The sequence below is a fragment of the Ixodes scapularis genome, unplaced genomic scaffold, assembly GCF_016920785.2.
Source record: "Ixodes scapularis isolate PalLabHiFi unplaced genomic scaffold, ASM1692078v2 PGA_scaffold6__148_contigs__length_123643588, whole genome shotgun sequence".
Lineage (NCBI taxonomy): Eukaryota > Metazoa > Arthropoda > Arachnida > Ixodida > Ixodidae > Ixodes > Ixodes scapularis.
Genome location: NW_024609881.1, coordinates 116385252 through 116400281, shown reverse-complemented (window position 1 = coordinate 116400281; position 15030 = coordinate 116385252). Strand labels below are relative to the sequence as shown.

General features: G+C 44.8%; 1 protein-coding gene across 1 annotated transcript in view; it reads left to right on the top strand.

Moving 5' to 3' along the window:
- Positions 1 to 14623, top strand: part of LOC8029798 (TBC1 domain family member 9) — a 42411-nt gene extending 27788 nt beyond the window's left edge. The window contains exons 20-29 of the mRNA XM_040213506.1: positions 639 to 800; positions 2396 to 2506; positions 3398 to 3508; positions 4378 to 4548; positions 5490 to 5667; positions 8215 to 8394; positions 9762 to 9853; positions 10498 to 10588; positions 12265 to 12389; positions 14091 to 14623. Of these exons, the coding sequence (XP_040069440.1) occupies positions 639 to 800; positions 2396 to 2506; positions 3398 to 3508; positions 4378 to 4548; positions 5490 to 5667; positions 8215 to 8394; positions 9762 to 9853; positions 10498 to 10588; positions 12265 to 12389; positions 14091 to 14327 (1458 nt within the window). The 3' untranslated portion in view covers positions 14328 to 14623. The remainder of the gene's footprint in view (positions 1 to 638; positions 801 to 2395; positions 2507 to 3397; positions 3509 to 4377; positions 4549 to 5489; positions 5668 to 8214; positions 8395 to 9761; positions 9854 to 10497; positions 10589 to 12264; positions 12390 to 14090) is intronic.
- Positions 14624 to 15030: the final 407 nt, after the last annotated feature.

Below are 15030 nucleotides of genomic sequence, written 5' to 3'. Positions count from 1 at the left end.
CAGCTGCCCTGGGAGAGGAAACAATTTTATTTGCATCAATTTGTATTAATAAATGAGTAAAAATTAAATAATAAAAAGAAATGGGAATAAACTTCGTAAAATCAGAGATAATAAAACAAAAAAGATGGAAGCGTAGGTAGTAAAAATTGTATGGCAAATTGCTGGGCAATTGTGTTGCATTCGTGAAATGTTCTAGCATCTGTGACATCACGCAGTGCGACGTCAATTTCCCTGCTAAATTTATCGAGGCAACTGAATTTGTCTGTACGTCACGGGACATGAGTGTTCCTGCTAATTTTAGCGAGTAAAGTGACATATCCTGCCTGTACACGAATTCAACTTCCCTGCTAAATCTAGCAGATACTGAATTGGTGTGTGAGTCTGTGACGTCCCATGATGTTGCACTGCGCTCGTTGCGTTATGGGACGTCGCTGGTCACTGCTTCACGAAATGCAGCTGCACGAAATCCGGAGCAACTCACGTTAAAAGAAAAAAGAATCTAGCACACACGTTGCACAGAGTGTGATATGTAATTGACACATTCTATGCCCTGTTGGCGTGGTCGAGCCCGTAAAAAGAATTTGTGCGTCTGCTTCGAGTTTGCGATTTGTTGCTATACTTTTTGCCAACGTGGCCAGGTGGTGTTCCAAGTGGCGCTGGCGGTGCTGGAAGCCAACCAGGAGCGGCTGCTGCGGTGCAAGGACGACGGGGAGGCCATGATGGCGCTCTGCGAGTACCTCGAGAACATCCACAACCCGATGGCCACGGTTTGCGCCCGGCAGATACCCGCTTCTGGAAAGGTCACCGCCCCTGTTGGCTTCCTAAGCGCCGTTTTCGACCGTGCATAGCAGGCCTACGGTCGAGGCCATGTCGTCGTTTCTGCCAATGTTGGCTCTTGTAGTTGTAACACTTTAGTGCTAGCGTAATCAACCCTAGCTCTTGGTGTAGTGACACTTTCGAGCTACTGTATTAGCGTTAGCGAGACTTTTGCGGTAGTCATTTTGAGTAGTCAAATCGCTTGTAATCGATTATTCTTTGAAGTAGTTTTGTAATTATTTTATTACATTTGTTAGGGAGTAATCTCAGCAGTAATCTGATTACTTTTGGAAGTACTAAAATAACTTGTAACCTTCACTTTTTTTTTCCTCTCTCCTTCTAATGGTGCTCTTTGTACAAATTTCCTAGCGAGGAATCCTCAAATTATATCTCTGACAGAGGATGGTTTATCAAAATTGGTGGATCAAGAAGAAAAGTAGTTTATAATTTGGTGATTCTAATCCCATGAAGGACAGTACGAAATAACCGTTTTCAAACTGGCAGGAAACTTTGCGTTTTGAAAATCTGAAATAGTCGGAGAAGTAACGGTTACTTTTTCAGGTAACGACCGATTGGTTTTCTTTTAAAGTAATAGAGTACCGTATTTACTCTCATAATGAACGCACCCGCATAATGAACGGACCCCCCACAACGGGTACCAATATTTGGGCTCTTTTTTTTTCCCATCCCGTGATGAACGCAGCTCCAATTTTCGGCTCTGCAAGTCTCGAATTGAGTCCAACTCACCAAGTCAATTTTCTTTTGCCACCAAGCAGTCAAACCAAGTCAAGCCAAGCCAAGCCAAGCCAAGCCACTCTCGTAATGGCTACAAGTGTGTAGTTTTGGAAGTGATGAATCATGAAAGCGAGCGGCGCGCACACTTGACGAAGCTGGGTTGAGGAATTGCCCAGCCCCAGACATCCTTCGCCTATCAGATGCGTTGATGTCAACAAACACGCCGTCGTCTGTGGTCCGCTTTCGGACAGCGAGTGAAAGTGGTTAGGCCTAAGAACGGTCGCATCGCTCTGCGTGCTGAGTGAGCTTCGTAGGGCGCTTTTTCTTCAGCAAAAGGCACGCCAAAAGTGCCCTAAAAAAGGTTTGCATTTTATAGAGCATGGTTAGTGTGGTCTGCCCCCGACCAGCTGTGGCTGCGCCTCTATCAGTGGAGACGTGCCACGGTACCTTGCTGTGTCATATTGGCACCTAATATGACATTTGCAGCAAGTGTGTAAATACAAAAATTTTACACTGCGTAATGAACCTCAAATTTATCTGCTAATTTTTTGGGAAAAATGTGTGTTCATTATGCGAGTAAGTACGGTATCATCTTATTGAATCCTTTATAAGCAAGAGTAATTGTAATTGAGTAATGTGTGCAAGACTGACACTAGGTAGCTAATGGTGTCGGATCTTGGTATAGCAACACTTTTCAGAAACGTCCTCGTATAATTTTTCGTTAGACCTTATCGTTTCCTATGACTTATGTCTGCATGGTCTCCTGGAATTATAGGAGCTAACGGCGCAAGCGCTGTTGGTTTTGGTCGCACAAGAACAATGTTTTCGCATTTCATCTTTGCAGGAGCCTGTCGAGATCTCGACGCTCGTTTACGAGTCGTACAGCAAGTACGGCTTCCTGACGTCCGGCATGATCGAGAAGCTTCGTATCAAACATAGGCTCAGCGTTGTGCAGGTACGTTCGGGCAATGTCATTCACACCCCTGAACTCGCCTCTGCAGAACTCTTAGGTCCACTTGCTGCGTATTCATAGATTTACTACCTACCGTAAAATCTCGAGAGATGGCCCATCCAAAATCGTGAGAAAATTGGGTGAAAATAAGGAGCAGGCTAACTTTCAGTGTGGAGTCGAGAAAGGTTGAAAAAAAGGCTGTTTTTAAATCCTGTGCCTCTGTCAAACTTGTTATCGCGCCAAGGGGCAAGGAAGCAAAGATAGTGGCGCTTCCCAGTCAGGAATGTTCGCTTATATCCCGCCATTGCTAACTAGCTCCATTTACACCAAAGTCATCATTGAGCCAAACACTATGATTACTAGGAGTGGGCTATCTTTCGGTTTTTAGAAGAAAATAGCAAATCAAGCCAAAAATAGGGGTGGGTTACCTTTCGGGGGTGGGACATCTCTCGGGATTTTACGGTAGTAGAGCTTCTAAATGTTTTTGTTTCCTTAAGATAAAAAGCAAAAAGCTCCAGCAATGTAGCTCTTCTTTCGCTCTAGTGTGTTACCCTATGCTCGAACATCTCGTTGAAGTTACGAAGTAAGGTCTCGTGTTTTGTTTGGGTTGTAATGCATCAGTTTATGTACGCGTTTCAATCTATCTGTTGATTTTATTGCTGATGTTCAAATCCAGAAGTGATCCCTTTGCCAGACGCTCCGTAACGTGAAGCAGAATAAGTATCAATAGGAGGGGCGTGTAAAACGTTGCCTAAATGCACATTTTTAAAAAAATTTAGCATTGCAAGACTGATATGTAGCATTCTTGCTCTCGTTCTTGTCATTGCATGCGTCTGGGTGTGTGATGTGTGAGACGACCGGATTGGCTCAATGTGACTTCACACTTGGACACAGGGCCTCCAGGACACAACCATGAAAAACGTGCTTCGGAGTCTGAGCCTGGATGCCAGCATCTCGTCATACATGACGCAAAAGGAGCTTTTGGATCTCGTGGCTCTCATCAGGGTGAGATACTATCTTTCTCCGCTGTTTTGCGTCCGGGCAACCCGTGTCACTGCCATGGTTGTCGAACCTTCTGGATTTTTATATATTTATGTGGCAGACGTTATCGTAACACATTGACCATTATCACCTTGAAAAATGAAAAATTTGTCAACCAGAACTTTTTTTGTTGATTTATACCTACAAGCTCAATTTGTATTTTGTTTCGAGTAGTCTTTAGCTAGACTTCAGAACAAGCCAATGCTTCCTGAAAGGCGAAAGTGGTGGATTATGAATTTTAACGTGACACATTCTTTGGCTAGGTGGTTGGTATTTCGTGCAGCCGCAAAGCTCGACACTGATTGGTTGATGGGTGGGACAGGGGGCGAAGTGCTCGATGCTGATTCGTCAACGGGGAGGTTAGGTGACCAGAAGGGTAGGCAAGGAGAAGCTCCACCACCTGTGTGCACGGGGAAAGAGGAGCTGGAGAGCATGGAAGGCTCTGGAAGATCGCCAGGTTTATCAGCCTGATTAGCGGAAGTATAGCTTCATTTTAGGAACAACTTTCATGTGTACACATGCACACGTTAAACTATCTCATGAAGAGCGCTGTGAACGTACGCGTCTGGGTCTGGAAATTGGGTGTGTCACTAAACGTTTCTGAAGCCAGGACGTTTCACGTATGCGATAACATTGCCTAGCAATTCGCCATAAAGTTTTTGCACAGCTGATTTCAGCAGGTACGGACACGATGTGCACCGACAGCCAGTGCCATCTTGCCCATTGTTGCTGGACTTTGCGAGCGTACTACCCGTCGTCGCTCGACTTCGGGAGCCGACCACCCGTGTTTGCTCGAATTCGGGTTCTGACTGCCCGTTGTTGCTCGACTGCAGGAGCAGCAGCTGTCGCAGCACAGCTGGGGTCGTGGCCCTGCGTCTCCCCCCAACGACCCCATGTTCACGTACGGGGAGCAGTTCCATCTGGACCTGGAGCAGTTTGTGCCCTTCTTCGGAGCACTGGGCCCCTGGGGCATCGGAGAGCGCTCAAGACACCTGGGCCAGAGGGTAAGCGATTAGGGTTGCCGAAACTCGGAAGCGTGTCTCTTGAGACTAGCCTGTCTCACAAAACCGCCCCCCCCCCCCCCCCCCCCCTTTGTGACGCCACTGCTTACGACTTATCTGCGCTGGATCCGTCTTCATGGTTTCAGTTTCGCTTGCTCCCTCTCTTAAATCCAGGCTCTCTAAAACAGGATAGATGGGCAGAGGAATGGATGCATAGCGGCAGTTGAACGGCGACTTGCGCCACCTAACCACGTGTTTTTTTTTTTTTCTTACTTCAGATTATATTATTTAGGCGTGTTTATTCAGATTTAGAACCTATCTGTTTATTTATGTGAAATAAAGTCCTGGGCGCCCTTTTTCTTCGTTAAAATTGAGACCAACTATCGCAAAATGTCCCTTTTCTGAGATATACAGAAATAAAAAAAAACAAAAAACGTTGCGGTGTTGGGTTGAGCTTTTAACGAGAAAAAAAGGCACGCATGGCTGTAACTTTGGGTTTTTTGTGACGTTCAGGGTAGATAGATTATGTTTGCGCCATAAAATTTGATTTTTAGTGCCCAACGTCCATCAGCAGCTGCTTTTTTTTTACTTTTTGTTCACTAGAACTTTTATACATTTGAGCTTTTGTTTTGTGTGAGATCCATATTCGGCACCAGGTGCATACTCTGCACATATAACAATTTCATTCGCAGCACACTTTGAAATATTCCTACAAATAAAATCACTATTCAATATTCGATTCAATATTCGGCTTTTTTTTCTTAATTTGATTCGGTATTCGATACGAAAACTACTATTCGGTATTCACACACCCCTAAAATGTAGCGCAGAAATGCGCAAGGAAGCTGTGGTACGAGTCATCCTCACACGGTGCAAATGTATCTCATCGATGCGGCAATGAGCCCACGTATTCTTTCCTCTTTATTTTTCTATTCTCCGCAAAGGTGTTCCGTCTGCTGGACGACAACGGGGACGGGTGGGTCAGCCTAGCCGAGTTCTGCCGTCTGCTCGGCCTCGTCTGCCGAGGGGACATGGACGACCGACTGAGGATCCTCTTTGCGGCGCACCTGGTCACTTGTCCGCCCGAAGACGAGACCGACTCCGTCGCCGCGGAAAGCTCGGGTAAGCGTCTCCGATTCGTGAACGGGGCCCCAGTTTTAACGTGTCCCGTGACGTTGCCATACTTGAGCCTATCGTAAATGTCTGGCCCAACCTCCCCACCCTCGGTAAAAGCAATGCTCTAAAAGTATGCTAATTTAGTACTTCTGTCAAGCGAAAAGTACTTTTAAGATTCTTTCGGTGTACTTCATGTTTTGGTGGTGCGGTTTGTGTGCCGACCCAGTCTAGCAGCTGAAGTGCATATGTTTCGGAAATACATCTTTAATATTGTACTATTAGTAAACTAAAAATATACTTTAGTGCACTCTGTGACATGTTTCCTAGAGGTTTATGGCAAATTGCTATGCAATTGTGTTGCATGCATGGAATGTTATAGCATCGTCAACGTTTATATCCTTGTTTGGCAGCATGTCTAGTGTTTTTAGCCGGACACCTACCGTGTTTGCACATTCCTAATGCTCGCTTTTTTTTCACCAAAATCGGTGCCCAAAACTACATTAGCGTTAAAATCGAAACAGAAAACTGAAACTCTAAAGAAAAATGTAATCAGGTGGCTAGCCCCATCGCCATCGTGACTGTTCGTTTACATTCGCCATTTTGGTATCCGTACCAGTCGCATTCTGTCGCGTGTACAAACTTGTCTGTTGTATTAACATGGAAAAAAAAATACATATATATACTAGGAGGCTTTATTTAGACGAAAGGCCATCATGCTGGTGGGAAAAAAGAACAGTGGAGAAGCACTGCGTAGCCTAGCAATCCCAGCGACCTGACAAGCTGGCAAAGTGTTGTTTGGAAGATGACCCTCCCAGAGGCAACAGTCGCGCACAAGCGCAAGAAGCGCGGCTCCTAAAACGCCGAAAGCAAAGATTATGTCTGCGGACAGTGAAGAACCATCGTCGGACTCTGACCACGGCGACTGGTGTACCGTATTTATTTTTGTGTTGGCGTGCATTTCATGAAATCTTCTCTGAGGTACGTGTTCAATCTTCATTATTTCAGCTGCGCGGTAGAATGGGCAGCAATTTGCTTTTTCAATATCTGGAAACTAAATCTTCCTGCACGTTAGAATTGTGTGAATGGTACATTCACGACGCTCTTCATTGGAGGATTTAATGCGTGGCATATGTACACTTGAAATGATAAACCTGGTGATCTTCCAGAACCTTCTAACCCACTCGTTCTCTCCTACCCGTCAACTAATTGGTGTGGAGCCTCGCAGCCGCGCTTTCACCCAGGCTAGGGTGTACTAAAACTGAGAGGTGTGCCAACCACATCGGCTTCTTTGTAAAAGTTGAGTGTTGTGTGGCTTGATTCTGCCGCAGTCGCCTGGGGTGGGCGGTGCCAGTCGCAGCGGAGCCAGGAGGCCGGTCAGATGGCATTTAGCGAGGCTGTCTCGGGGCGTGTTGGCGTGACTATTTCTTCTCGTTTTGCATTATGTCTGAAGGGATACAATATTGTGTGGCTGCTAGCTGCGCCAAAAAGACAAGGGATTCACAACAATGTCAAATACGCCGAAAAAAAAGACGGAGCAGTGATGTTTTTGTGTGTTGGGGTGCAACGTGGGTTACATCACATGCAAAGAGAAACACTCCTCGTTTCGGTTGTCAAATGACGCCTCTTTGTTTGCAGACTGGGATCTTCTGGTTCTAAGACAAATAACAAAACTGGTGTAGAGAACAAAAAGAAGCCTAAAAAGAATGTGTAACCCCTGTGACCTGTAAAGAAAGATACAAAATTTCTCCAAGTGGGTTTGCTTTTCAATAAAGACAGCAGTTGAAGTTGCTCCATTTGTCTTGCCAGTCTTGGTGTTTATTTTTATATGATGCGTGCCTACTAGATGAAATCAATTCAGACATTTCCTGGTTTATAAGCTATGGCTGAGAAGGCAGAAGTCAAGAAAACATTAACTTTTATTAATCCATGCTACATAGAAAAGATGTTGACACCAGAACGTAAACTAGGTATATATAAAGGTCTGCAAAATGTACAGCTGCCAAAAAAAATAATTAAAAGAGCTTTGACACTAAAGTGGAGAGAAAAGCATCGCATATGATATCACGCTCAATCTTTGCTTTCCTAATACTTGTATGTAAGGTGAGATCGACAATTATTCTTCTGTAACAGCCAAACGAAAAAGTAAATTAAAGAAACGAGACTATGGAAATAACTGACAGGTCTCAAACAGCATTTGCACTTTGAATATAAGCTTCTGCCGCTCGCGCAGGTCACACTTTCTTCACATGAGCTTGAGATAGGATTTAATTTATTTCTCACAACCGAATAGAAAAAACGACGAAGAATACAACCATTTTCACGCCGAATAAAGCGTCTCCGCCGTGACGCCAGGCCTCTGCCAGTCGTCAAAAGGCCCCACTCTGCCCTAGCCAAAGAGCATTTCCTGTTAAAAGAACAGGATTAGCACACTTTTAATGTATTACTTTTTGACCAATAGTGTGGCTGTGTCTTTTTGAACAGCAATTGCCATAGTAATATAGTTGATTGGCAGTGAAACAACTCTGTAATACTGCAACAAATTTTTTTTTCAAGTGGACAAGACGGAAGTTGCGACGGAGGCGGAGGAGTATTTCAGTTCCATGGACGAACCCGACGACGAATCTCCGACCCCCAGACCTCGCCATCATCCCGAGCTCCTGGACGCAGCGCTCAAGCGGTGTCGGAGTTCGGACGCTGAAATCGTCTCGTGCTCTGGCAGTTTGTCGACGTGCAGTGAGTTTACGGTCCCTTTCCATGAACGTCTTTTCATTAATACACCAATTTTCGGCACATAGTCGTATGCCATAAAATGACGGAGGAGGCACCTGTTCCGTACAAGCACTCAGTCTCGGGTTTTACGGATTTTGGGGGGGACGTGCGAGGAACACGTCGAGCAGCTATTTTTCGAGAAAAGCCGTTCTCAGTCGTAACGTTTGCACACTTCTTTCGAGAAAATTCTACCAACAAAAGTTTAAAAAAAAGGAAATAAATAAAAACCCTGTTTTGATTTTCCGGTCAACAAGTGTCACCTTAGTACGAGTCGCACCTTCCTATTACGTGACGGCCGTTTTCGGAAAGAAGGTTTGTATGTAAGTCACACCCTCCTAAAACAGCTGTTTTCGGAAAAGTGTGTTTTTAAGCAGCACCTCTGTAGAAGTTGCAGCCCACTCTATACGGCCGTTTTCAGAAAAAAAAGTTGCTGCACAAGTCGCACGTTTGTATCTAAAACGGATGCTTTCAGAAAGAAGTTGGTCTATAAGTAGCACCTTTGTATAACTTGCACCCCCCTGTAAATGGCTGTTTTTAGAAAAAAGTCGGTCTATAAATCATACCTTTTTATAAGTTGCTCCCTCCTAAAACAGATGTTTTCAGAAAGAAGTTGGTTTATAAGTAGTGCCTTAGTAAAAGTCACCCCCCCCCCCCCATAAATGGCTGTTTTCAGAAAAAGGTTGGTCTATTGGTCATGAATGTGCACTATTTCAATCGGGTAGATCACAGTTCCTCCTTTAGGGCCGAAATATTAAACAAGTCTGAGTTATCGGCGTCCGAAGAATAGGTCGACGACTGCATGTGGAACGCGAGTTCATCTGCTCTTGGGGCACATGTGTTGCAAGGATCTTAGAACGCCGAGCTTTTATTGGCCGATTGAAAAAAATAGTGGGTAGACATCGAGGCATCTAGCATTGAGGTCTACCCTCTATCCTTTCAATCAGAGCCAATCAGCTCGGCGTCGTTCTGACATCGTTCTGACGTCACCTTAACTCCAGCGCAAGATGCAGACAACTTTACAGTCCTTGAAAGTTTTTTTTTTTTTTTTTCAGTAAGAGACTGAGAAGAAAACAAACATTCCCAAGATGCAGTGCACAACTTTGGAGCACATTTTCTATGGTTATGCAATGCCTGCTTATATTTTTATTTTTCTATTTTATTTTTAAAATATAATTCCAGTTCCTTTTTTAGCTTTTGGAGCGGTGCTGTTTGTGTCGACTTGCCAGGCGTCCAGTTCACCAAGGAACGCACAGCGCCTATGGAGTGAAAAACGTTTTAGATACGGTCGACTTTGGGTTTACGAGCGACTGTACTTTGTTTTTTTCCGCTAGATGTCAACAGCGGGGCCGAAAGTGCCAGCCCAAACCCTAAGGGGAATGGATCGAAATCCTCAGAGTCCAAGGTGCTGCCAAACATGAATCAGGTAACTAAAGCATGTTACAACTGAATCCAAGAGCTATTTCTGTAAATTGCTCATCTAAGCCGACCTTTTACGAAATGGATGACTATACATCCACTTTACATCCATAGTCAAAATCTGCTCAAAGAAGACAAGCAGTTTTTTTATGTTGCTTATGGAGGACATGTTCCTGATCAGGTGATTGTCATGAAACGGGGACTCACCACTCTGATACCACAATTCTTTTTACTTGTACTTCAATTTTTGTATTGCCTTTTTCTTAACAGATACTTATCAGACGTTTTTGCAGCAGAAAGGAATGTACTATACCATGTTGCCCAGAGATGAAGAGGTTTACTGTAGCTCTTTTTACATTACAGCATTTTGTCTTTGTATAGCCAACCTAAAGCTCATGTTGTGCAGCGTTGCATGCATTTCTGCTTAATCCTCTCGCACTTTAAATTGGAATGTACTATATGCACCATGTTGCCCAGAGACGGAGAGGTTTACTGTAGCTCTTTTTACATTACAGCATTTTGTCTTTGTATAGCCAACCTAAAGCTCATGTTGTGCAGTGTTGCGTGCATTTTTGCTTAATCCTCTCGCACTTTAAATTTGGCAGTAACCATGACCTGATGTTTCTCTGCTTTCATCCTTTTCTTTTTTAGGAGCAGTTTGTGCAGATGTGGCAGAGCGTGTACAACCTCTTTGTCGGTCACCCGCAGGAGCAAGATTTTTACCATGCTCTGGCGTGCACTGGTGAGGTCTTTTTTACAGGTATTTTACGCATTTGTATTAGTAAACTGGTGTTGAGACACTTATAAGCCTGGCTCAAGATTTTGCATTTTCAGGCAGTTTTGTTAATGTTGCAACTGCATTTTATTTTTTAAATCTTTTTTATTCTTCTGTTGGATCGCATTGAAGATCAACTCTTTGCTTGAATGAGCTTGCTAAAATGTTTTACAGTCTATGTTTTGGTTATAGTTTTTACTCTAGGTTTGATGGTCTAATATATCCTACATTTGTTCCAATTCATACTTCAAGTTTTAGTGTCGTGAAAATATTCAAATTTTTTAATAGTAGTTGCGAATTATACGCTATTTGATACTCGCTTCGAGATTAACTGCAATACTCGTATTTTTCAAAGTGTTGATCGCGGCAGGTTAGCCCCGTTGAGCGCGCTTCTTACCGAGCACCGGTGCGCTGTGGGGAAGCCACACCTGCTGAGCTCGCCTTTGTGACTGTGGCTTCTCCGCAGAGCTCCGGTGCTTGGGGAGAAGCGCGCTCAATGGGGCTAACCCGCCGCTGTCAACGCTTCAAAATGTACAAATACCGCAGCTGCTTGCTTAGGAGGAAACCTAATTTCCAAAGCGGGATGGTGCATGTGCACACGTGACGTATTTAGAAACGGGAACCCCATGAATGTTAATACAGTCTAAGCTCGTTATAACAGACCTTGATTTTGACTAAGATTTTGGTCTGTTGTAAGAGGAGTATGTTGTATGCAGATAAGAAGTTGTGTCAATGGTATGTAGAGGAAAACCAACCGAACTTAACAAATCGGTATGTTATATCCCAATGTCTGTTGTAACCAGGTCTGTTGTAATGAGCATAGACTGTATATACATTACTGTAAAATTTTCCAAATTCATGCATGAGTATATGTTGTCCTGGCAACCTGTGTTAATCATACGTGATTGAAAAAGAGAGATTTGCACATAGCAAGAAAATTTACAAGTCCCTTTGATTAGGCATAGCTGGGCACCTCTGTAAGTTTAATTTTACGTCAAATGTGTCGTTTACTTGCCATCTCAGTGTAAACGTTGGACTTTTGGAGGTCACAGTATAGTTAAATAAAATTAACTTATCTTAGGAGCGAACAAGTGGAAGCTTAGCAACAACCTTCACAAGTTCAGCTGGTTTTTCGTTTAAGCATGTTGCAGTTGTGAAAGGCTTGGACAAGGACAGAGAAGACGTGTTCCTCTTTTCTGTCCTTGTCCTTGTGTGCGCAACTGTAACTATGTTCAACTTGAGAAGGTGGCTAGTTGATTTTGAACTCTGATCATTACTATGACCTGCTCACTTGTGTATAAAAACCACATGAATGTAAAAAGGATAAAAGAAAGACGGGACATTTGAATCTTAGGTTACATGTGTTTGTTCTTGTCTTTTCCTTGGCTTCATGTAGGTATTTTGTACAGCTTAGCAGCTCAGTAAGTACCTAGAAGACTCTTTACAACATTCGTGTAACATGTCAGCCGCACAAATAAAGATTGATTGCAACAATTCAAACTGGGGAGAACAGAAAAAACAAAAAAACTCTGGGCCTTTTTTGTTTTTGTATATAACTGTGACAGTTTTTATTATGTTTCGTCTGGGAAACAGGTGGTGTCCTGTTTCTGCTGAATGACGTTAAGTTTGCTGTTTGTGCTCAGGTACGGAGCTGCTGCAGATGGGTGAGCTCTTTCATCAGGAACAGCATAGGGCAAAAAGCGGCACCGCAATGTCCTCCGGAGATTCGGCAGCGTCTTGGGACGTCTCCGGCGCCGTCTCGGCCGAGGTGGGCTCTTCAGCCGTTTTTATTTGAACATTTTCTTTTTTTTTACAACTGGAGTACAACTCTTTATAGCCCTGTTCATGCGCACACTGCTGCATAAACTATAGACAAAGCATTCACTGTCTGCTATTTCAGCACTGTGTCAGCGTTCCAACCCATGCGACCCCCTTCTTGCCTACACACACTTTGCGTTAACTTTGCATTATCTCGGTGCAGAGATGCATTTTTAGACCGACAGAGAGTCAAGCCTGCATTTATAACTCTTTGCGCCGACTTTGCATTATCTCAGTGCTGAGATGCATTTTTAGACAAACAGAGGGTCAAGCCTGCTTTTATAACTCTTGTTTCAATAGTCGAGATAAGGGAAGTGAGAGTGAAGCTGTTAAAGGAGCGGTGCAACAATTTTCGGGCTCTGGCCAATTTACTGTGAGAATTAATCTGTGTCGCGTACCATTTTTTTTTTGCGCACGCTAGTTTTTTTATTTGGAAAAATGGAACAAATCGAAGGTCGGAGTGCTCTCCCACTCTTATGCAGTCTTTCGAGTGACGTTGCCGGGTGATTGCCGGGTCTCCCGTCAAGTTCTGTCTTCAGAGCCCCCAGCGGCTCTCTCCGCAATTGTCGACTTTTCTAGGATTAGCGTCGCCGAAGGTCGCGGCGCGGAGCAATGGAGACAAAATACTGTTCGCCGTGGGGCTGGCATTCAGTGTGGCGGCAGAAGGGGTCCGATTATGTTGACTTCAGCGTGTACTCCACTGGCATGACACCTTAGTTCCCGTAGCCGCCACACAGTGCTGCGAATCGGCAAACGGTGAATTCTTTTTTCCGCGATTATGCAACGGAATGGCAAGATTTTGGGGGATAGTGGCACGTTTTTTCTCACTTGTGCCTAGATAAGCAGCATAAAATACAGGGTGCAAGTTTTGTCAACTTTAAAATCGTAGCACTGCCCCAGTAATGCAGCTTCATTAAATTTTTCCTCTAAAGACTGAATACATAAAAAAAAGAACATTGAGTCTGTGATAGTAAAGATGGGATAATGCAATCTATTATTGTGTTTACCGGATTCTGACGTGCCCCCTAGTTTTATTCTTGATAGTGATTCTTTGTTAAGTCATGTGACGGCATGACGTTACGTGGAACTGTGATGTCACATGACATCATGTGATAGCATGATGTCACTTGACATTCTCACGTCATGCGAGAGCATGACATCGTGTGACACTGACGTCGTACTAGACCACAGCGTCAGTGGCAAGTGACGTCATGTGCCAGCATGACATTGTGTGACACTAACGTCACGTGGCACCATGACATCACACGACACTGTGGTGTCACATAATTCCATGACGTCACTTGTCCTTATGACGCCACAACCCCCGCTCCCCATGGTCAGTGACGATGGGGTGCAGGACTTGGGGGGGGGGGAAGAGAGAGTAGGTAAGTTTAGAGTTGAAATTTTAAAAATTAGCTGGATTTGGAGCTAGAGTTTCTAAAGTAGCTAAATTCGAAGATAGATTTAAAAATACAAGTCAATTATTTTGGGGGAGGTCGCAAATTGGCTGCCCCAAAATTTCTGCTACCCTAGGAAGCTGCCCACCCTGCCTATCGGTAATTCTGCCCCTGCCAGTGACGACCGTCAGAGTGAAATACGCTTTTTGGGAAATTCAGCGTGCCCGTAACAAAGTGCCTCAACGTCGAAACAGGTCGCAGACGACGGAGCAGCATCGTCCACCACCGCCGCAAGCGTGTCTTCGGCCAAGTGGGACGAGCACTGGAACATCAGCTTCCAGCAGTTCCGCGCCAGCATGCACAACGACGACCTGCTCGTCTGTTTCTTCGAGGAGAAGGTGGCGCTCTCTGCGGCGCTAGAGGCGTTCCGTAACCGCCGCTTCCAGCAGAAGTCCGCCGTTCCGACGGCCCAGGGACCTGTAAAAGTCTGATGGCCGACCGTCTGCGGCAGGGACCGTCTTTTCGGGATGTCGCCGGGGCGTTCTCTTCACCTCAAAAATAAACTTTGCGTCGCCAAACGCTTAGTCTTCGCCCAAATGCAGCGCTATACCCCGTCTCGCACCAAGTTCGGCCGTAGCCGACGCTGCGATTTTACGGAGTCATTGAAGCAGCCTCAAAAGTGCCTCGTAATGGCACTCGTCTCTGCGGATTTGCCATCATTGGTTAAACCAATCGCGCTCGTAAAGAAACGCAGGATCACGGCGCCTTCACCCAGCGCGTTGGTGTTGATAGCAAGCGCAGGACGGAGAGCGTCGTGACGACTCACTTTAGGCGACGCTTGATTGGCTGCGTTTGTACCTTAACATCGGCCATGGTCGAACCTAAAGTGAAATGGGTGGAGTCTAGTGGTCCAGACCAGATGGCAAAGTTTTTGGAACTAGTCGTCATCCGATACGAAAGATACGAGTGATTTTCGGAAACCCTTGATGGGGAAAACTGTAGCCGACGAAGCCCACGTATCGGCGAGGATGCTGGCTACGAATCTTATTTTCTCGTTGAAAATCTCAGAAAATCGCTTATGACTTTTTAATTGGATGACAGCAAGTCCCAAAGCTTTGCCGTCCGGTCCAGATCGCTGGCGCTATATTTGGGCTGAGACCGAGTGCTCGGCAACGTGTGGTTCAGTTTTTGCGG